The 23,911-nt window shown below is 34.6% G+C and overlaps 1 protein-coding gene across 3 annotated transcripts in view; it reads right to left on the bottom strand.

The window, feature by feature from the left end:
• The window catches only part of CDH12 (cadherin 12), a 1,094,618-nt gene that overhangs the window by 215,867 nt on the left and 854,840 nt on the right, over positions 1–23,911 (bottom strand). For all 3 annotated transcript variants that reach the window (XM_007961262.3, XM_007961261.3, XM_037988711.2), the window contains one exon: positions 19,317–19,611. In XM_007961262.3, the coding sequence (XP_007959453.1) occupies positions 19,317–19,611 (295 nt within the window). The remainder of the gene's footprint in view (positions 1–19,316; positions 19,612–23,911) is intronic.

Below are 23,911 nucleotides of genomic sequence, written 5' to 3'. Positions count from 1 at the left end.
ACCCAGTTAATCTCAAGACTGGAACATTTTTTTAAGGTGGTCCTACTCATACACTGCCCAGGTGTTAGGGAGACGCAAATCCGAATGCTTTATAAAAATATCTTAAAGCTAAATGTTACAATATTCTCAGAGAACACAGTGAAACAGGGCAAAATAAGTTACAATCAACAAAAATAACATGAAACGTAATTAGACCCACAAAGACTTCAAATATTGGACAATATCAGAGAAAGATAATAAATATTTTACTCTTTAAAAATGTAATTAAAAGCTTAAACTAATTGTAGATAAAAAACTATGTTAGTGTTATAGATGAAATAGGCAAACTCTTTAAAATATAAATGTGATTACTTAAATTAAATATAAGAGATAATTTGCCACCAGATTAGGTACAATTGAAGGAATAATTAATATACTGAAATACAGGTCAGTTGAAGTTTTTTTCAATTCAGCATGGAGATGTAAAAAACGAAAATAAATGCAAAAAATAAGGGTAAAGAAATGAGTCATTTTGATCAGAAATGTATTAAAATTAAAAAACTGGAAATTTGACATCTTTTAAAAAAATTGTCATCCAAGTAGATATGTCTATTAAATAGTTGTTCTTATATCCAGTAACGCAATTATTATTCCCCCTCATGCAGTTCACATTCTGGGATAATCTTTAGACATCAGCTTTATCTTTTATATTATTTATTCTATTTACTATATTTTTAATTTGCTAATTATGTTTTTAATTTCTGACATTCTGGAGTATTGCTTGTAACAGGTATTTAAAAAAATATTTTCTGGTTATTTTTGTGATTCCTATCCCTCTATGGACACCAAGGCTATTTACATTTCCTTTAGTTTCTTCTGTTAATTCTATTTCCTCAGTGTTTATATCATTTTCATAGGTAGGATATTCTTTATTTTCTATTTTTATTTAAATATGTGGTGATTCTTGGTTTTCTCAGCCATCTGTTGTCAAGTGTTCTTATTAAGCATTATTATTAAATAAATATTCTTTCCTCTAGTCACATGAGAATCTTTATTTCCCCCAACTAATTGAAAATTGCAATAATTAAAACTCTAGCCATGTTGCCATGTGGTACAGCATGGGTTTGGACTTTCTTTCTTCTTTTTTTTTTTCCACTCTTATTTTGGGTTTGGGGGTACCTGTGAAAGTTTGTTATACAGGTAAACTCATGTCACCAGGGTTTGTTGTACAGATCATTTTGTCACCTAGGTACCAAGCCTAGTACTCAACAGTTATTTTTCCTGCTCCTCTCCCTCCGGTCACCCTCCACCCTCAAGTAGACTCCAGTGTCTACTGTTCCCTCCTTTGTGTCCATGTGTTCTCATAATTTAGTTCCCACTCATAAGCGAGAACATGCAGCATTTGCTAGTATTTGTTTTTTTGTTCCTGTATTAATTTGGTAAGTATAATAGCCTTCAGCTCCATGTATGTTACTGCAAAGAACATGATCTCATTCTTTTTTATAGCTCTGTTGTACTCCATGGTGTCTATATACCACATTTACTTTATCCAAACTGTCATTGATGAGCATTGAGGTTGATTCTATGTCTTTGCCATTGTGAATAGTGCTGCAATGAACATTTGTGTGCATGTGTCTTTATGGTAGAATGATATATTTTCTTCTGGGTATATACGCAGTAGTGCAGTTGCTGGTTGGAATGGTAGTTCTGCTTTTAGGTCTTTGAGGAATTGCCATGCTGCTTTCCATACAGTATGTAAGTATTTCCTTTTCTCTACAACCTGATAGCTTATGTTATTTTTTGACATTTTAATAGTAGCCATTTTAACTGGTATGAGATTATAGTTCATTGTGGTTTTAATTTGCATTTCTCTAATGATCAGTGATATTGAGATTTTCTTTTTTTCATATGCTTGTTGGCTGCATGTATGTCTTCTTTTGAAAAGTGTCTGTTCTTGTACTTTGCCCACATTTTAGTGGGGTTGTTTTTCTCTTGTCAATCTGTTTAAATTCCTTGTAGGTGCTGGATATTAGACGTTTGTCAGACACATTGTTTGCAAATAGTTTCTCCCATTCTGTAGGTTGTTTGTTTATTTTATTGATAGTTTCTTTTGCTATGCAGAAGCTCTTAAGTGTAATGAGATCCTGATATGTTTAGGCTTTGTGTCCCCACCCAAATCTCATCTTGAATTATAATCCCCATAATCACCACAGGGAGAGACCAGGTGGAGGTAATTGAATCTGGGAGTGGTTTCACCCAGGCTGTTCTTGTGATAATGAATGAGTTCTCATGAGATGTGATGGTTTTATGAGGGGCTCTTCCTCTCTTTGCTTTGTACTTCTCCTTCCTGCCACCTTGTGAAAAATGTGCCGTGCTTCACCTTCACCTTCTCCTGTGATTGTAAGTTCCCTGAGGCCTTCCTAGTCATGCTGAACTTCAAGTCAATTAAACCCTTTTCTTTATAAATTACCCAGTCTCCAGCAGGTCTTTATAGCAGTGTGAAAACGGACTAACACAGTTCCCATTGAACAATTTTTACTTTTGTTGCAATTGCTTTTGACATCTTTGTCATGAAATCCTTGCCTTTTCTACGTCTAGGATGGTATTGCCTAGGTTGTCTTCCAGGGCTTTTATAATTTTGTGTTTTGCATTTAAGTATTTAATCCATCTAGAGTTGATTTTTGTATATGGTGTAAGGAAGGGGTTCAGTTTCAATCTTTTGCATATGGCTAGTCATTTGTCCAAGCACCATTTATTGAAGAGAGAGTCCTTTCCCCATTGCTTGTTTTTGTCAGTTTTATTGATGATCAGATAATCATAGCTGTGTGGCTTTTTTTCTGGGTTCTCTATTCTGTTCTATTGGTTTATGTCCTTGTTTTTGTACCAGTACCATGCTGTTTTGGTTAACATAGCCCTGTAGTATAGTTTGAAGCCAGATAGCCTGATGCTTCCAGCTTTATTCTTTTTCTTAAGATTGCCTTGTCTATTTGGCCTCTTTTTTGGTTCCACATGAATTTTAAAACAGTTGTTTCTAGTTCTGTGAAGAATGTCATTGGTAGTTTGATAGAAATAACATTAAATCTGTAAATTGTTTTATGCAGTATGGCCTTTTAATGATATTGATTCTTCCTATCCATGAGCATTATATGTTTTCCATTTTATTTGTATCCTCTCTGATTTCTATGTGCAGTGTTTTATAATTCTCATTGTAGAGATTTTTCACCTCCCTGGTTAGTTGTATTTTACCCTAGATATTTTATTCTTTTTATGAAAATTGTGAATGGGATTGCGTTCCAGATTTGGCTGTCAGCTTGGTTGCTGTTGGTTTATAAAACTGCTGATTTTTGGCCGGGCACAGTGCCTCACGCTTGTAATTAAAGCACTTTGGGAGGCCAAGGCGGGCAGATCAGGAGGTCAGGAGTTTGAGATCGTCCTGGCTAACACGGTGAAACCCCTCTACCAAAATTACAAAAAATTAGCCCAGCGTGGTGGTGGGCACCTGTAGTCCCAGCTACTTGGGAGGCTGAGGCAGGAGAATGGCATGAACCTGGGAGGCGAAGCTTGCAGTGAGCCAAGATCGCGACACTGCACTCCAGCCTGGATGACAGAGTGAGACTCCATCTCAAAAAAAAAAATTAGACAGGCTTGGTGGTGTGCGCCTGTAGTCCTAGCTACTCTGGATGCTGAGGCAGGAGAATTGCTTGAATCCAGGAGGCAGAGATTGCAATGAGCCGAGATTGTGCCAGCGCACTGCAGCTTGGCAACAGAGCAAGGCTCCCTCTAAAAAAAAAAAAAAAAAAAAGACGAAGAAGGGCATTACATAATGATGTAATGATGAAGGATTTAATTCAATAAGAAGACCTAACTATCCTAACTATATATGCACCCAACACAGGAACACTCAGATCATAAATCAAGTTCTTAGAGTACAAAGTGACACCCACACGATAATAGTGGGAGAATTTAACACACTGCTAACAGTATTAGACGGATCATCAAGGTAGAAAATTAACAAAGATATTCAGGATCTGAACTCAACTTTGCACCAAATGGGTCCGATAGACATCTACAGAACTCTCCATACCAAAACAACAGAATAGATTCTTCTCATCTCCACTTGGCACATGCTCTAAAATTGACCACATAATGGCATTCTTTTCAGTGGTCTATATGTAAGTCTTTTGAAAGTGGCAGCATCTTTACTCCTCATGTTTGTTGCAGGGAACTCTACTGAACACAAGGAACTTTACTAATCTCTAATTCTTGTGAGTAGATTCTGAACTCATCATTTAGAGAGCTAAACTGAGGGCTTTCTTCTCAGAGTAAAGACATAAAACAAACATCAATTCAGTGTGGGACAGGGAGTCATGTGCTATAAATTTCTTGGACAATTCTTATTCTGTGGACCAATTTCCATTCCCTTGTATCTCTAATTTTGGGATTATTTCTGGATCAAAATACACACACAAAAAATCAGTCTGTAAAAAGTCATCATTTTTACCAGTGTGAGAATATGTATATTCCTCACCTTTACTTGGATTCATGCCAGCATATATGCAAATGACTTGTACACACACATACATGCATGCACACACACACACGTGGACACACGTATGTGTGTGTCGGTATGTATGTAATAGCTATTTATATGTTTGCCTTTCTGTCTATTAGAATTGAGATACAGCAAAATGCACAGAAATTAAGCATTCAATTTAATAAGTTTTCACAAGTGTGCATATTTAATCAATATCTCAATCAACGCAAAGATCATTGTTTCACCTCTGAAGATAATTTTTAATCTTTTTCAAATTATTGAGACTTATTTAATGGCTGAGACTACACAGTCCTTCATAAATGTTCCGTGTAAATTTGATAAAAATATTTACATAAAATATTTTGTATAGTGTTCTACAACTTGAAATTAGACTACATTAGTCGATAGCATTGTTAGAATCTTCCAAATCCTTACTAATTTTTATTGGTTCATCTATTGTTTATTTTGAGCTGATGATTAAAATCTTCAACTATGAGTGAAAGTCTTTCTATTTATCTGTTTAGTTCTGTCTGTTTTTACTTTGTGCATTTTGACACTCTGTTATCAGTTGTATAAACAGTGAGAATTATAATGCGTTGCGAATGAGCTTAAACTTTTATCATTTCATCTCTGATATTTCACCTTATTTTGAATCCTACTTTATTTGGTATTAGCCAGCTACATCAGTTTTACCTCCTTTCATTTCAACCTAATTTTATCTACATATATAAAATGCATTCATAGTGCAGAGTATGTAGTTTTGTCCTTTTTAAATCCAGTCTCAAAGTTGCTAGCTCTTAATTTGCATGTGTTATAGGTTGTAGTCTGCCAAAAAACATATGTTTAAGTCCTTACCCCAGTAATTAAGGATGTGACCTTATTTAAAGATAGGATCTTCATAGATGTAATCAAGTCAAAATGGGATCATTAGGTGGCCCTAATCCAATGTGACTGGTGGCCTTATAAAAGGGAGAAATTCAGACACAGAAATGCCACCAGAAAGCACAACATATGAACATGAAGAAAGCCATCTAAAAGCTATGGAGAGATGTCTATAACAGATTTTTCTTCACAGCCTTTAAAAGGAACCAGTACCTTGAATTCAGACTTCCAGACTTCAGGACTTGAAATAATACCTTTTTGTTGCTTGAGCCACCCAGTTTATGGTACTTTGTTACATAACCCTAGGAAACTGATATAAATGTTCAATCCATTTACATTTAATCAGTGATGTGAGTATTGTTAAATTACCATGTTACTACTTGCCTACTGTATTCTTATTTGGGTGTTGTTTTCTTCCCTTGGTTGTTGATATTTCTTTCTTCACAGGTTCAGTGTTACCTTCCTTAGAGTAAATGGGTATTTTTCAATATTTCATTTTAATTATGCTATTGGCTTTATATCTTTCATACATGTATTCTTTTTGGTTTGATGTTCTTGGATCTCTGCATTGAAATTTTTCATTAAAATTTGAAAACACTGGCAATTATTTCTTCAAATATATGTTTTTCTATTTCTTCAAATATATGTTTTTCTTTCCCATTTTCTGACTCATCCTTCTGAGACTTCATTTGTGTATAGGTTTGTTGGCTTGATATCCCATGTCATTCAAACTCTTATTTTAGTCATTTTCCTGTTTTATCTGAGATTAGATAAATTCAAAAATGGTTTTCAATGTTATTTGTCTGTTTTGCAGATAGCTGAAATCTGAGAGTATTCCCTGCCAGGAACTCTTTCACTGTATATTTTGTACTTGTTACTTCAAAAATGTTCATTACTCAAAATTTCCTTTTTTTGTTCTATCACTGTGACAATATCTCCGTAGTTTTAGGACATATTCATAATAGATATCTGTTGATTTCAATGCCGGAGTCATTTTGATGTATGTTCTATTGACTGCTTTTTTCCCCTTGATTATTGATTAAATTTCCCTGTTTCTTTGCATAACTTGTATTTTTGACTAATACACTGTAGAAAATCTAGATGTGGTCTTCTTGTAAAGGGCCCTAAGGTAAGTCCTTTGAAAACTGTTAAGTGGCTAACAGATCCTTTTGATCTGCGATGCCTGGTTTCATTATTTGTTAAGGAAACTCTCTTTCATTTTTGTTCTTAAATATAGGACATAGTCTTTACTGAAATAAATAGTCCTTGTTCTTAATGCCTGGAATATTCCATGAAATATCTTCCCTGTGGCTGTCAATAACTCCAACATCTCCTTGTCCTGTTACTACTGATATCTTATTCCCACAGTATCTGCTTTCAGCAGGTCTTGCAGATGTTAACCCTGCTCATGTATAGAGCAGCTTTTGAGGAAATTGGTGCCAAACACTTATTCTGGCTTCTATAGGCCTGCCTCGTGCCTCTTTTTCCTTTCCTATACAAATTTCAGACACTTAAGTAGCTCTCAACAGCCACTTAAGCAACTTTAAGCTATTTACAAATATAGATAGACAGACAGACAGATAGATAGATAGATAGATAGATAGATAGATAGATAGATAGAGATGATATCAATGATATAGACATATATTTAATTTTAGTTTTAGATTCAGGGGGTATATGCGCAGGTTTATTACAAGGTTATATTGCTTGCTGCTGCTGTTTGGGCTTCCACTGATCCTGTCACCCGCTTAGTGAACTGAATTTTACCAGAAAGTTCCTTGGCTCTTGTCCCTCTACCCCTACCTCTTTTTGGAACCTATTTAAACTAAGAGCTTCTGCACAGCAAAAGAAACCTATCAACAAATAAGCAGACAACCTACAAAATGAGAGCTTTAAGCTTTAATCTCTTCCTCTAAACTCATTATTTTTAGAGTTGGCCTCCTTGTTTAATGGTAGAAAAATTGCCCCTAGTCACGTGTTCTGGTTAAATGTGGTGCTTACCTCATGGCTTTCTTTTCTCTTGAGTATGAAAAATTTGTATTTCTTGTTTGATGCATAAAACTTGTTTCCTAATATATGTTGCCCAGTCTTATCATTGTTTATGGTGACAAGGCAAGTCCCTCCAATAATTCTTTTATGGCCAAAGACCAAAGTGCCTCTGATATGACTTATGTCCTTCAGAAATTGCTTACTCTTTAGTCTGTTGGTAGAATTCTTCTCAACTTTCCATAGTTATTTTAATAAGTACTATATTTTACTATTTCAATGGTAATTTGGAATAAAGAAGAAATAAATGTATTTGTTTGGTCCATCTTTGCAAATTCAAATTGTAAGTCATTACTTTTCACGTCCACTAGACATATTACTGTACAGTGATTCCTTGTTTATACCATAATCTCCCTCTCCTGTTTTCCTAGTTTATATTCAAATATTTTGGGTAACTGATACTTCTTAAAACAATATGTATTCTTGGAAAGAGTTGTTTCTAGAATCCCCTTCTTAGGTGACTTATTAGGAAAAATTATAAGCATAAGAATGATAATAGAGAAGAAAAGTAATTGAAGACATCTACTTCAACTCTAAATCCCCACAGGAGAAAAATGGCTAGCACTTATTTAAATGTCCTTCTTAGGTGACTTATTAGGAAAAATTATAAGAATAAGAATGAGGCTAAAGAAAAGTAATTGAAGATACCTACTTCAACTCTAAATCCCCACAGGAGAAAAATGACTGGCACTTATTTAAACTCGTCTAGGGTTTAGTTTTGCTGATGTTGTTTTTTCAATAATAGTCTGCTTCAATTATTATAACAGCAATTTCAGTGAAATATAGTACCTACCAGCTAAGTTTTACACAAGGAAGCACTTTCCTAAACACTTCCCCATCCCTCCTCAAAGTTTGAATCCAAATATTTTGTATTTCAGGGCTTATTTTGTTTTTCCTACAGCATTCTGCCTTTCTAGAATTAACACTAGTCACCCTCAGGAAAAACAAATACGTGGACCCACGAGATAAATTTTGGAAGTCTTTCTTCTCCTGCTATTTACCAAATTATAATCTTCTTATTGTTAAAAAAAATAATAATAATAAAATAAAAATAAAAAACAGAAAGAACTATTTTACTCTAATAGGTTTCTCATTAAGCTAAGCCCGCTTTTGTTATATTAAAGATTAACATATGTAGACAGTGTTCTTTTTGACTGGAAATCAGTTATGGTTCAGTTATGGTTCAAGTAATGCATAAACAAGACATATTTTTAAAAATACATTATATTTATGCATTATATCTAAGCAGCCATTTGTAAAAAACTGAGTGAATTCTTCATACTCATCATTGTATTTCCAATGTTTAGGATTATGTGTTAGCTTAGGTATAGACTAGATTATTTTTCTAAACAAACAGGAATAAGAAATATAGGTAGTAAAATTTACATGACCTGGTAAAATTTTAAAATATCCATTCTGACTAACAGGCAGTGATGAGAACCATAAATAAAACATATCTTGGTTTAAACTCTAAATATATTTGACAACAGAAATATAAATATACTCATATGAGTCAGTTGCTTCTCATTCTGGCCTTTAGCTAAATAACCACTTAATGCTAATAAGAAAAATACATTATTTCATGAAGATAAATTCTTTCAGAAATACTAATTATATTTTTTTAAAGTTTGGGGAAAATAGAAGTGTATATTCTAATCTTACAGAAAAGTTTCTGCTAAGTTTTAGTGATGTTGATGTTTTCAGTATGAATCATTTCACTATCAAACAAAATGTATGCTATTGATTAAACACAGGCAAAAAGAGAAGAAAAAAATAGTATATTTAAAAAAAGACCTTTGGTTGTTTCGGCTGCCACCAACTGCTTTCTTGTTTCAGTTGAATTTTGAAGTAACTAATCACATTTTGGCATTTTCTTGTCATCAAAGCATTTCATGAAATTATCCCATAACAATGTTTTTCTCAGAGGCAAAATTAACACGGTTGACAGTTTAATTGACATATTTCTTTTTCGTTGCGTGCCTTTGCTAGTTAAACAAATCGCACCATATTTTGATGTTCATTTTGTTAATTATTTGTAAAACTGCAAACTCTGATTTTTTTTAATTTTCAGGTGTCAGTTTCTTGGTCGGGAATGAAAATAGTGCCAACCTTGATACCTTCACTCTAATTTTACTTTCCGAGGAAGTTTTCTGTAACAGTTATTTGGTGATAATTATTAATACTGGTGAGTTTTTAAAATTTTGCTTTCAGCAATTTTACATTTTTTTCAGCATACTTATATCTCAATGAGGCAACCAAATATGAATCCTGAGAATGAAGATGGAAAATGAATATTTTAATCCAATATAGACTTGTTCTTTCTACATTTTTAGTTTTAGTTTTAATTGAAAATGTAAAGTTACATAATTGTGTGAGGAATAATTTTTGCAGAGAAATTTTTGAAAATTAACAAAAAGAAAAAGAAACCTTTACCATGAATCTATAACATTGAAAGACTGTGTTTAAGTGATTTTAATAAAGCCAAACCAACACTTTCAGCAGGAACTAAATGGCAACATCTGATTTCATGCTGATACATATGTATTAGTGTGGTCCTCACTTTTAGCCTTCATTTTACCTGGGGTCATGCCATTTTCTTTATTTTTATTTTTATTTATTTATTTATTTTTGGAAGAGGTAACTTTTAGGGAGAAAAAAACACTTTTTCCTCATAGGTCGATTTAAAAAGTTGGCCTTACCTTAATCTCCTCTCTCAAACTCAATCTACTATGTAATGGGTCAACATACTTTTCTGTGAAGGACCAGATAGTAAATATTTTAGTCTTTGCAGGCCATATGGTCTCTGTTGCCAGCTCTTCCATTGTGGTGTGAAAGCAGCCATAGACAACACAGAAATGAATAAGTCTAACTGTTCCAATAAAAACAGATGATATGTTGAATTTAGCTCACAAAGTTTAGCTTGCTGCCCCTGCAGGAGGCCTTTGGAGTAAAAGCTTCCTGAGAGGAGGAATTTTTGTCTTTTGTGCTCAAGTTCTAGCTCCAGTACCTAAAATAGTGCCTGTCACATAAGTATTGATGAATATTTGAATCTGTTGAACATACACCTAAAATAAAACATTTGGCAAGATACAGTACTACACTATTTGGAAAACACTTGGCTCCCATAGAAATCAAAGCCTTCCTGAGTAATTAATTATTTGGCCTGATGATGAATTACTGGGCCTGAGATGATAGAGCTAATTTATTTTTCAGTTAACTCAGGGGACGCACATTATTTTCACTGTGAATTTGGTTAAAATGAAAATATATCCTGGTCTAAGTCCTGCATAGACCTTTATGTAGGGGCATACTCTTCACTCTTTTTGAATTGCACGCAGTTATCACACTGGATGATTTCCAGACAGAGGTTCCAAGTCTTTCATCAAGTTTGGGTTAAAGACCTCATTAACATACTAGTCCTGCTATTTGAGTCTGTTCTCTTCATGGAATATTTTCACCTGAATCAGTGGGTATAATTCATCAGTGTCTGGTTGCTTCAAGTTATTTTTCTTAATGTTGACGTTAGTGCATGGCTATCTTTGTGCCTCAACACATTACACAACGACAAATAAAAATTATCTTGGAAGACACAGCTGACATCTATATGAAATATTCAGTAGCAGCAATTGAACTTCAGCAAGCTCCTGTGGCCAGCAGGGTTTTACGGAGGTGCAACTTCTCTCCCCTGATCACTTATCATAAAGCAAGAGACAACTGGGCCAATGTAGCCTCTTGCCTGCTTTTGTGTACAAAATATAAATAGAATAGAGCAAATAAGGAAAAATAGTCCCGCAGCTGGAAGGCAACTTTAGAGAAAAATGATGTTCATAGCTATCTTGCCAGTAGCTGGCAAAGCAGTTTTTATAAAACATATTTAATGTTTACAACCACTTGGAGGCTGAGGAAGGAGTAATACTTTGAAAATATGTTTAATATTTTGAACCACTCTGTGGCCGAGAAGCAACTCCTGCTAAAATATATTTAATGCTTAGAGTCATTTGGTGGTTTCAAAATAAAAGGAACTTCTTGTTAATTTTTAACATTTATTGCTGATCCGTGGCTGCTAAAGTAACTATCAATATAGCATGGTTTATGTTTAGGGACACGCTGTGCTGCTACTAAAATAATTCATACTCTTCTCTCAAGGCCACACAAAAAGTGTCAATAGCATTACCTTTGCAATTGCACCACTAATAAAACCATAGGAATCAAACAGACGAATAAAATGCTCCCTGCACACACAGCCATAACATCCCATGGCACTGAAAATAATTCTGCCACGCTGCGTGCGGTGGACACTTCACGGCTAGCACAGGAGACACCACAAGGCCTTGCTCAATTTCATCAAATGTGTTAAAGCAGCTCAGCAGATTGTGAAGCACAAGTGAAACCTGATAATTGGTGTTTCTTACAAATCAACGGCTTGTCTCCACACATCAAGGTAAAGGTGTCCCCTACACCAAAGAAAATGCAAATTGGGATAGAAGGTCATTATGTTTTTAAATAAACTTGGTTAAATTTGTAGAAAGGGCAATGGTAAATATTGAGCTCATGTGTCAGATGGAGAGAAAACTTGAGAAAAGGGAAGAAGATAATTAGCTGGAACCTTTACCATTTAGACTTTCTCTGGCTACTCTTCTGAGAATGATCATCAAATTCTTATGAGGACCTTTTCCAATGTATTGACTGCACTTCCCCAGGGATTGTGGCAAATGGTAAATATACACTTTCTTCTTGCTACTTGCAATAACCCTGCTCATAAAGTGTGAGAAAATCAACGTAAAAGGAGGAGAAATAACCCACACAACTACATGCAACTAGGAAATGATAGTTGGATCTGAACAAAAGGATATGAACTTTTAACAAGTTCAACACCTATGTACTATTGCAAGCACAAGCTGTATTTCATGGGAGAAAAAAAGAATAACTCAAAAGGTAGAACAAAGAGCCTAGAGGTCAGAACTGAGAGGCATGAATAATTATTCACAGATGTTGAATATAATCAAATGACTTGCAACATTTAGCACTGGAATTTTAAAATGTGGTGGACCAATAATTCCTTTAGTCTGTGCATTTTCCCATGTTTTTTTTCAATAGGAATGTCTAGAGACATTATTTTGTGCCTGTTTTACCATTGCATTTTTGGTGAATGTGTACTAAGTAACTGGCCTCTTTAGTATCACTAATCTGGATTAAGAAAATATACACTATGAAATACTATGTTGCCACAAAAAGGAAATGAGATCATGTCCTTTGCAGGGACATAGATGAAGCTGGAAGCCATTATCTTCAGCAAACTAATGCAGGAACAGAAAACCAAACACCACATGTTGTCACTTATAAGTGGGAGCTGAACAATAAGAACTCATGGACACGGGGTGGAGAACAACACACACTGGGGCCTGATGGGAGGTGGGGTGGAGGGAGGGGGAGCATTAGGAAAAATAGCTAATGCATGCTGGGCCTAATACCTAGGTGATGTGTTGATAGGTGCAGCAAACTACCGAGGCACATGATCATCAATGTAATAAACCTGCACATCCTGCACAGGTACTCCAGAACTAAAAGTAAAAAATTTAAAAAAAGAAAAAAAAAAAAAAGAATTAAACCCAAAGATCACTTCCCCATCTGGACTTGATTTAGATGAAGAGCTTCTGGACTTTGAGCTGATGCTATAGTGGGCTGAAAATTTTGGGGTCTTAGGAAGGGGATGAGAATATATTGCATGAGAAAGCAACATGAATCATTGAGAGCCAAAGTATAGACAGTGGTAGGTAGACTGTAGGAGGGCCCTCAGTGATCCCAGCTTTCTTGTATTCAGGTTGCACTTGCTTGTAGAATATGGCAGAAGGGATACGATGTCACTTTCAAGATTAGGTTATAAATAGACTATGGCTTCAATCAGAGAGTTTTCTCTCTGTCTAGCTCTCTTTTGGGTAGCTCATTCTGGGGAAAGCCAGCTGCCACGTTACGATGTAGGCCTGTGAGGTCCATATAGCAAAGAACTGGGGCCTACAAATAATCACATACAGACGATTTCTACCACCCCCTAACTAAGCCTTTAGATCAGACCACAACCCCAGCCAACAAGGTAGCTACAATCTCTTGAGAAGCCTTGAGACAGAGGTACTCAATAGAGCCATTCCTATGAGAAACTTAAGTATCTCTGTTCTACACTGCTAAGGTTTTGGTTAATGTATTATGCCATAATAGATAAGTTATACACAACCTTTATCAAATAATAAAAATAACTATCATCAGTAATGAGACAAAAACCATGGCCCACCCAATAGAACACAATGAGGAGAGTATAAAAATTGCTTTGGGGATATTTCTGACAAAGATGTATATGCTTCATTCATACATGAAGAAACATCACACATACTCAAGATGGGAGGGCCATTCTAAAAAATAACTTGGTAGAAATCTTCAAAAATATTAGCGTCATGGAAGCCAATAAAAAATATGAACCTATTTCAGATCGGAGGAAACTAAACAGACCTAACATTTTAATACAACGTTTGATTTTGAACTTTAACTTTTTGTTTTATAAGACACTATTGAGACAAGTGCTAATGCTTGAATAGGGCTGAAGGATTAGACTGTAATAATACATTAATGCGAATTTCCTGATTTTAAACATTGTATTTTGATTGCACAAGGAGAATGTCTTTATGTGTAGAAAATAAATAGTCGACATTCTGTCTTCAAGCTTCTGAAAAAAATCTGCTTTTAGGGCACAGATAGAAGCAGATGATAATTCACCTGATCCTCTGATACTAATTGTGCTGCTCTCTGTTTCCATGGCTGGCTCACGGGATAACAGAATATATCTAGTTTATTATGTCTTGATTTGTCTCTCTATGGCATTTTTGTGAAAATAAGGAAGTGTGGAGACTTATATATGTTTCTAAATTATAATAGTTCATTAATGTAAAGTACAGACACAATCTTCACTTTTCCTTCTTGGACTATTTAAATATGGCCACATAGCAAGTGGTCTCTGGCTGTCTGGGCACTGTGGTTCATGCCTGTAATCCCAGTACTTTGGGAGGCCAAGGTAGGCAAACCTCTTGAGGTAAGGAATTCTAGACCAGGCTGACCAATGTAGCAAAACCCCATCTCTTCTAAAAATACAAAAATTAGCTGAGTGTGGTGGTGCACACATGTAATCCCAGTGACTCAAGTGACTGAGGCAGAGAATCACCTGAACCTGGGAGGCAGAGGTTGCAGTGAGCCAGGATTACACCACTACACACCAGCCTGGGCAACAGAGCGAGACTCTATCTCAAAAAAAAAAAAAAAAAAAAAAAGAAAATAGTCTCTGGTTAAATAACCTCTGAAAAACTCCACCAAAAATTTCATCTTAGCATTTCTCCCCAAATTTCATGTAAAATAAGATAGAGTTAAGAGAAAAAAAGAAAAGCTAGGGAGAACCTGTTCACTATTTTTATGAAGCCAGTGTTCTACTTTATTTTAGGTGTATCTTTTCTTATTGAAACGTCAGCTAAATTTTCATTTTGAAGATATTGAATGAAAGATGCTTATCCTTCAGGTTTCCTTTAAGCAAGACTCCCCATTCTCAAATAATATAATTTAAACATTCCAAACTTTTAAGTAGATCATCTGAGATTGCAAGCTAAGTTTAACTTTCTCAAAGATGTTTTAGCAGCCATGACACCTAAACAAAATGGTATATTAAATTCTGATTAATTTGTTTCTAAAGCGCCTAAGAATCATTCTTACTTTCTTATCCACAGGGGTTATTAAGTTTTCACATTGAAACAAAATCCAACAGTGAATAATACTGCATTGGTGTTAATGTAATTGTTAAATAAAATAAGAAATACAAATTTTTAGTTAGATCACATGGCACCAGACTACTGCTTAGAAAATGGTAAGACTTACTACATAAATCATGAGTCACTATTGACATCTACTATATCATATCATAGGTTAGGAATCTAATTATAAATAGTCAAATCAGATGACTCAAGTTGGCATAGCTCAAGCAGAGGAAGATGATACAAATTGAGTATGGATTTTACACTCTAAACCTGTCAGCACTCTAGGAAAAGTAACTTAAAACTGCACACCCCACTTATGCATAATCATCAGATATCAAAGAGGGTACATTCCTGTAATTTATTGTTGCTCTAGTGATCTTAAAGAATTAAGTCCACATTCATAAAGTCCCAATTTGTCTCCACAGATTTACTTTGAGTTTGGGAATATCTGGATCAATAAGTACTTTCGGAGGTCAGAGTAAAAGCTTTTTATCTCTAAATATTACTTGCCTGGAATCTCAGATGTAGCAGAAGTCAGTAACAGAGTGACCTTTCTCTTAAACAATTCATAGATTCACAGGAATTTTCTTCAACTTTAGGAAAATTAAATATATTCCATAGTGCTGTAAGTCTTAAATATTGATTTTCCTCTGAAATCTTGATCCACCCTACCCACCAACATTCTCCCTCTGTACACTATGTTCTTCATAATGTTCACTTTACAAAAGTGAAAATCAGTAGCATTAGTAAATTTTCATTGCAGGTTTATTGTTCATATTTCTGGATGTATAATCCATTACTGTTAAACTTTATCTCAATGTTCCAATATTTCTTCATCTTCCTTTTTATGTTACAAAATAAGTTATTTCACTGTATGTATTTTTAATTGATTAATGTTTCCCTTTTTTGGGAAAATAAAACAGTAGCATTCTCAATTATTGAGACAGAAAAGTTATTTCATAGGGAACACCTCAAACACTGGAATCTACAACAGGCAGTGAGATTTGTCACAACAATTGGTATACTGTCAATATACCATACAAAGTTCCATCTGGTCTTGATTAAAAATTATTTTAGTATTCTCAGGAAAATGTTACACAGGGAGAATTGCCTAGAGTATATGAGAGGAAAAAAAGTAGAGAAAAACATAATCTTTTCTTAGATTAGTACAACAGTGAACCATTTCCACCTGGTAAGAAGGATGCACTTGAGAATGGGGTTCAAGTACTCTAGGAACATAGATATAAGTTCTGGATGCACAGTAGTTGTTGGTTAGCTGTAAGTTGGAAATTTCAAGGCAGGAACAGCAGATACCACAACTGTAATTGGGTATCTTATTTTTTGTTTTATGTGTATATGTGAGATTACAGGGAAAGGCAAAAGTAATGCACAGAGATTTAATTTTTAACATTCAATTCATAAGCAGTGCTTATACCTCTTTGTACTTACTTGAAAAGTATATATTATGTAAATTTAGTATAAAAACACTTGGACTAACTCATACCATGTGGTAATATTTCACATTCAAAAGAAATACCCTTCTGTTTTTAAAAATAAAACAAGGAGCCAGCAGGGCGGCTCATGACTATGATCCCAGTGCTCTGGGAAGCCAAGGTGGAGGGATCATTTGAGGCCAGAACTATTTGAGAACAGCCTGAGCAACACAGCTAGATCCCTTCTCTACAAAAAATAAAATAAAATAAAATAAAATAAAATAAAATAAAATAAATTGGCCAGGCTGGATGGCACATGTCTGGCTGCTAAGGAGGCTGATGTAGGGGGATCTCTTCAGCCCAGGAATTTAAGGCTTCAGTGAGCTAAGATTGGGCCATTGCACTCCAGACAGGGCAACAGACCGAGACCCAGTTTCCAAATAAATAAATAAAAATGAAAGAAAGCAGTGCACTGAAAATCAATTTAAGTATTTACTGGAATTGTCTTGAAGACCCAGTGGGAAATTTCAGTAAGGGCAAATGAGAAAACACCTTAAGAATCTATTCTTCCAAAGATCTTTCCAGTATCTTATGACAACATAGTAAATTATATCCCACTCCAACTGCAAAAGCTGAAATTACTCTACTTTCTCACTTACCTACACTTTTGACTTTCCAAACATATGTCTCTCTTCGGATATGAGCTGCAAACTCCTTATATGAAGGCTCCAACTCTGCAGCCCTAGTTTTTCTAGTCAGCACAAGAAAAATCCTAATTGTTTTATCTAATGAGACAGAATCTTCCAATACTGTAGAGGCATATGTGTGTGTTTGCTTTAAGGAAGCTGTTTTGGTAATAAAAAGTCACTGAGGGTCATAAATTCATGTTAACACATCCAGTGTACATGAAGCAGGCACTGAGTTAAACTATTTGTCTACTATAGAGCATGTCATCTTAAAAGCCTTATTTTTTCCTCAAAATATTAACTTTATTTTCCCCCTGTAAAATCAAGACACAGTTCAAATGTAGCCTCCCTCATTTTCTGGGACTTTTTTCTAACAAGATATGCTTCATTCCAATTGGACTTCTAAATTTCTAGCAATCATAACAGTGCATAAAAGAGGCAACCCAAAAGTGTAGCAGGTACTGAATAACAGATTTGCAGCCTTGGGTATCCACATTAAAATTTGAAATCTAAGTGAATTACTTCAAGCTGATTTCTTAGGTCAAGGAGAGATTATAGTCTAAAGGCCTGATAAGGTCACATACACAATTTCAAGTGCATTTATAGTAAATCCATGTGACAGCTCCTACAGCTACTAACCTGCTTCTGCCCTCAGGGTAGCGTGCACAATCTTCATCGCATGTCCTGGGTGGTCGTAGGAGCAGTAGAAACCCTCTGAGGCACGTCAGCTTTAGAAAATATGAGCAATGGCTCATACACGAATTTTAAGTTGTAACCTACATGTGATAAGTTGCTTTATCTTCCAAATGTAATAAAAACCAGAAGTTACTTTGAAATAAATTGAAGGATTAGCAGTGGTGACCGAGGAATAAAAATTATAACTTAAAATGGTCTTTAAAGCTGGAATTCTTAACTTATTGACCTTATATCCTACATATTATAGGACTTTGTAAATTTAGGCTGATATGGAAATGTATACTTATATCAAATTTAAATTTTTAGAATGATGGTGCTACTATATTCTAATTGTTAATTTGATAATTGTAATTGTAATTTGTTAATTTGTTCTAATAATGATTTGTTGATATTATTCATTTGCTGCTTGACTTGATGGCATAACAAGTATGGGTTATTTAACCTGAAAAGGAAACAGTATCACCCTTCCAGAATCTCTGTTAACGGCTACAAAAGATGCAACACACCTGTTTCTGGACCACTTCCAGATCAGATATGATGCATGCTTTAGATAATTTAGTTTGAGCTAAGAATTACTGTCTGGTATTTCGTGGTGTAGGGTAGGTATCTCCAGCACTATATAGGTGTCTGGAATTGAGATAACAATCAATTTCAATACAAAATACATTTTTTTTTTTTGCTTAAAGCACTCAAGGATTCTATGAGTTCAGGTAAATTCACAGGTTGGAAAACAGTAAAGAATGTTATATATTCTTGTAGTTATCTTCATAATGAAGCAGATAGAAAAACAAAAAAGTTACAAAAATAGGGGTCGGGTGCGGTGGCTCACGTCTGTAATCCCAGCATTTTGGGAGGTCGAGGAGGGCGGATCACGAGGTCAGGAGATCGAGACCAGCCTGACTAACATGGTGAAACCCCGTCTCTACTAAAAATACAAAAATGAGCCGGGCGAGGTGGCGGGCGCCTGTAGTCCCAGCTACTCGGGAGGCTGAGGCAGGAGAATGGCACGAACCCGGGAGGTGGAGCTTGCAGTGAGCGCAGATCCAGCCACTGCACAATAGCCTGGGCGACAGAGCAAGGCTCTGTCTCAAAAAACAAACAAACAAACAAACAAACAAACAAAAAAGTTACAAAAATAAATGAAAAGAATTGTAATTTCTAGCATTGAAAAATACTCTTTTAGATGACAGATAAGATGTTTACATCAACCTGAAGAAACTAAATATTGAAGAGGTCTCGTTGTATCTCACAGAATTTTGATTTGCCTACTCACCTACAGGAGACATTTCTGGAACAGTAGCAACATAAGGTCCATCCAAAAACTTTGGCTCATTGTCATTAATATCCTGCACTTTGATGATGAATTCTGATTCAGGCTCCAGGGGCTTTCTGGTTTCTATGTCCACAGCCTGAGCACGAAGAGTGTAGAAAGGTTTTTCTTCTCTATCTAGGCTCCTTATTGCATGAATGTCCCCTGTTGTTTCATCGATGGTGAAAACGGTGCCAGCGCCATCTCCTGAGAGGGTGTATTTAACAGTGCCCTCTCCCTTGTCTAAGTCGGAATGGAGCTTTAGGGAAGAGAGGGAGAGAGAGAGGAAGAGAAAGAGAAGAACAAAGAAAGAACACCATTAAAACGATGTTGCCAAATTAAAAATTCATAATTTGCAATATAATTCCTTTAATGAAAAACGTTAAAAAAAATCCTACGGTTCTGTTTTCTTGTTTTTTATTTCTCCAACTTCTTATTATAAAAATGTTAACACATAAAGTTGAAACTGTGCAATGAACACATATATACCTATACATCCAAACATTCCTCCATTCGTCTATTAATCTACTTGCCTTATCAGATAGATCTCATATCCATTCTTCCATTCATCCTTCTCTTAATCCATCTTTTTTTTTTTTTTTTTTGAGGTATTATGAAGATCAGAACAAAAGTACAACCTCAGATACAGCAACAGGCAAAAAACCAACAAATTTTGAAAATTTGTATTTAGTTCTTCTGTATCCCTTTGGGATAACATTTTCATAAAATGAAATGCACAAAACTTCAGTGTACTTATTGTTTCATTTTAAATAAACATTGCAATAAAAATAAATTAGCTCATAAACACCACAAAATAAACTTTCCAAGTGTTCTGAAGATAAAATCAATGACCTGAATCCAGTGGGAGATAGTGCAAAGGAACTCAGAAAACACTAAGCATTTTCATTTGTAAAGAAGGGAAAAATCTGGCAAACCAAGATGTTTTCAGTGATAAAGGGCAGAGCATCTCATTTTTAACAGACCGAGTTTGAATGAGTTTACCACTATTAACCAGATGATTGATAGAATCACTGATTAACCTTTCAGTTTCACAAATAGCTTGTTCTAATTCATTCTCTATATAGAATATTTATGTTGAGTAACATAGGAAAGCATTGAAATTCTGCTAATTTCTTTTAAAATTCAACACATGTATAGTACCTTACATTATAGCATGGAATAAGATACACATGAATAAGCAATAAGGAAGAGAACTGGAGAGTAGAGAACATTATCAGTGTAATACCATAAGGCAGTGTTGTTCAAACTGGAGACCAAGAATAAATGAAAAATGGACACAGACTTAAAGGTATATAAACTACCTGTAAATAAATATGTACATAAAATATTACCTAACATAAAATATTGCATCATATATAGTTTTCTAGTAGTTTATATTTCGATAAATATATTCTTATACATAATATAAATATATATACATATATACATAACATATTCTTATAAATAATATGTACATTAATTTTTATGCAGACACTGATTTAAACGTTTTAAACTATTCTTGCTCATTTGGGTATAGCCATTTGATTTCAGCATCCACATTTTTATATGTAGAAGCTCTTTCCAGTCAACAGATCACCCAAAAGAAAAATAAACTTTTGCAGTGTCTCTAACCATTTGGGCTATGCCTTAAAAATCTGCCTATGAGCACTGCTGTTTTGCAAATCATTGCTTAAGAATGAGTTCTGTTTTCTTAACATTTCAACACACACACATAAACTCCGAAAATATTTAAAATTATATAAATATCCTGTTGCAAATAAGCTTCTTATGTATTAGTATGAGTAATTAAAAGCACAAATATAGCCCAAATAAATATAAGTTCAACCGTGGCTACATCTTTGCTCTTAAACTCAAGAGCGTGGTTTAAGTTGAATAAAATAACATCATTGTTCATATTAATGTTATTAAGGTAAACTTATTCATTTTGTGAAGTTGCATTTCCTTCAATATTTCTTCTAAAAGTGTATTTGTATAAGAGTATAAGCATAACCGTAACAACCTGGTTGGGTAATATAATAAAAATAATATGGCAACAATAAGAGGGAACAAGATTTTGATGTTCCTTTAAAAGTTTCTGTATATTTTACTTAAGTATAAAGAAAATTGCTATGAATGATAGAAGGAAGTATTTTTGTCCTCCTATTAAAAAAAAAACTGCTGTGAAGCATAGGCAGTTTCAAGCGTAAAATCAAGCCGTAGATAAATGTTCTTTGAACTTAGGAATTTCAAATTATAAATTTCAACCATGCTATTAAAGATATTCAACACACTGGGTATTGCTTTTGCTTTCAGATTTATCTAAATATATGAGACTGGCAAAAGCTCAGTGCAAAAAGCATGACTTTATAAAATGGATCCATTTTGCCAACAGCTCAAAGAATATATGGTAATATTGTGGGAACTGAGTGAAAATTCAAAGTAGGTTTTGAAATGTGATACAAGTAGAATTATAAAAAGAAAAAAGAACAACAAAACAAAAATTTCTTCATTTAGCTAAAACCATAACTGTTTCCTTCGCAAACTGACATAAAAATAAAAAAGCAAAATGTGTTTTTAGTTATAGCCAAGATCCAAATTCAAGTGAATTGCTGCTACTCCTCACTCTTCTACCTTTTCCTTCTAATTCGAAGGTTGGCTTTGCAGAGATTAAAGATTCAGAAAAAAAAATATGGGAAAATATGTTAAAATGTTGACCTGAAAATGAAGTGGATAACAATAAAACTCTTGAGAGAATTAGACTTTTTATAGCAGTTTATGACATGATAATACCTTAAAGGAGATCACATTCAGTGACCTGCGTTGACAGGTAATATTTAAAATTAAGTATCCATGCTGATTAATTCAGGCAGATGGGTGGTAGCCTAAAGTATAGACATTTTTCCAATATTAATTTTGATATTAAATAAATGACATTGGCTCACGTTTGATATTATAAAATTTCCTTTACTCCAACTATAAAATAATTTCAATAGTGAAAGGTATAAAGTAAGATGAAAATTTCCGTCATCATCTTACCTAGACATAACTTCTTTTTTTTTTTTTGAATCGGAGTATTGCTCTCGTTGCCCAGGCTGGAGAGCAGTGGCATGATCTTGGCTCACTGCAACCTCCACCTCCCGGGTTCAAGCGATTCTCCTGCCTCAGCCTCCAGAGTAGCTGGGACTACAGGTCACATGCCACCACACCAGGCTAATTTTTGTAGTTTAGGTAGAGACAGGGTTTCACCATGTTGGTCAGCTGGTCGCAAACTCCTGACCTCAAGTGATCCACCTGCCTCTGCCTCGCAAAGTGCTGGGATTATCGGCATGAGCCACTGCGCCCTGCCCTTCTTTGTTATTTTTATATGTTTCGGTTATGTAAATGTATAACTGAAAGGGTAAATATATATAAATACATATTTACTGTACATTTATATTGATACATATTTCTCTACTTGTATCTATGTATACACACACTGTATAAATGAGTCAAGATTTTAAAAAAACAAAATGCCATAATTATTTTTCAGTATCATTTAAAATTTTTCAAAATTATTTTTTTAAATGTCTGCATATTCATTCAGTGAAGTTGAGTGATCCAATGGGCACTCTATATTCCTTCATAAACTGTGTGGTGAATGTGTGTGTATGTATGTATGTAGATGCATGTGTTTATGTGCTTTCTGGGGTTTATTTCCTGAAAATAAAAAGGCAACTGTCAAGACTAAAGCTATAATAATTTTTATGAATCTTAGAAAATACTGAATTTTTAGTCCAGAAATTGATCTCTATCAATGGAACTGCTTTCTCAAATATGTCAGCAATGGGATTCAGGCTTCGCTTACAATGTGAAGGAAGTTCTTAGTCTCATTTGCACAAAGAAGGAAGGAGGGTTACAGAGAAAAAAAACTCAGTCTTTCCATATTTTTGGGTCATGTTCACTGTAAAAAAAAATCACATGATGCCATTTTTACACAACCATTTTAAACTACACATACGGCAAGCTAATAATTCCACAAAAATAATTTCTTCCCTTTGTAGCCATTTAAAACTAACAGCTAGAACTATTTCTTCTTCCAATTATTAAAAATAAGCTGTTTCTGAGTTGGTACTGACTACATTTACTGATTGAAGCAGCCAACTCCAAATATATCATCTTTTAGTATTGACACCTAAAATAAAATTTCTCCCCAGAAAAAGAGTTCTATAAATGATGGCTGTAGAAATAGGCACTGTCCAGGCAGTTGTTTTGTGGAAGAAGTGTTGTTATTTTCTGGTGTTTTCCAAGTCATCTCAGATGGTGCGTGAAAATGAGATGCCAAGGGAGGCTTAAAAAAGATACCCAGCACCAGCTTCAGAGTGTAAGCAAATCTTTCATTCCAGCGCTTAAAAGTTTTGAGAAAGCTCATCTAAAGTTAAATGTTTACTAGCATCTCTCTGATTATATTTTAGAAACTACGACACAAAACTAAAACAAATTTCTTATTTTCTCCGGGTTGCAAAGTGCACATAAAATGAAAAATGCTTTTTATACCACTATTTCCAGCAGGGATTTTATTT

The sequence above is a fragment of the Chlorocebus sabaeus genome, chromosome 4 (assembly GCF_047675955.1).
Source record: "Chlorocebus sabaeus isolate Y175 chromosome 4, mChlSab1.0.hap1, whole genome shotgun sequence".
Lineage (NCBI taxonomy): Eukaryota > Metazoa > Chordata > Mammalia > Primates > Cercopithecidae > Chlorocebus > Chlorocebus sabaeus.
This window is presented reverse-complemented; position numbering and strand designations above follow the sequence as displayed.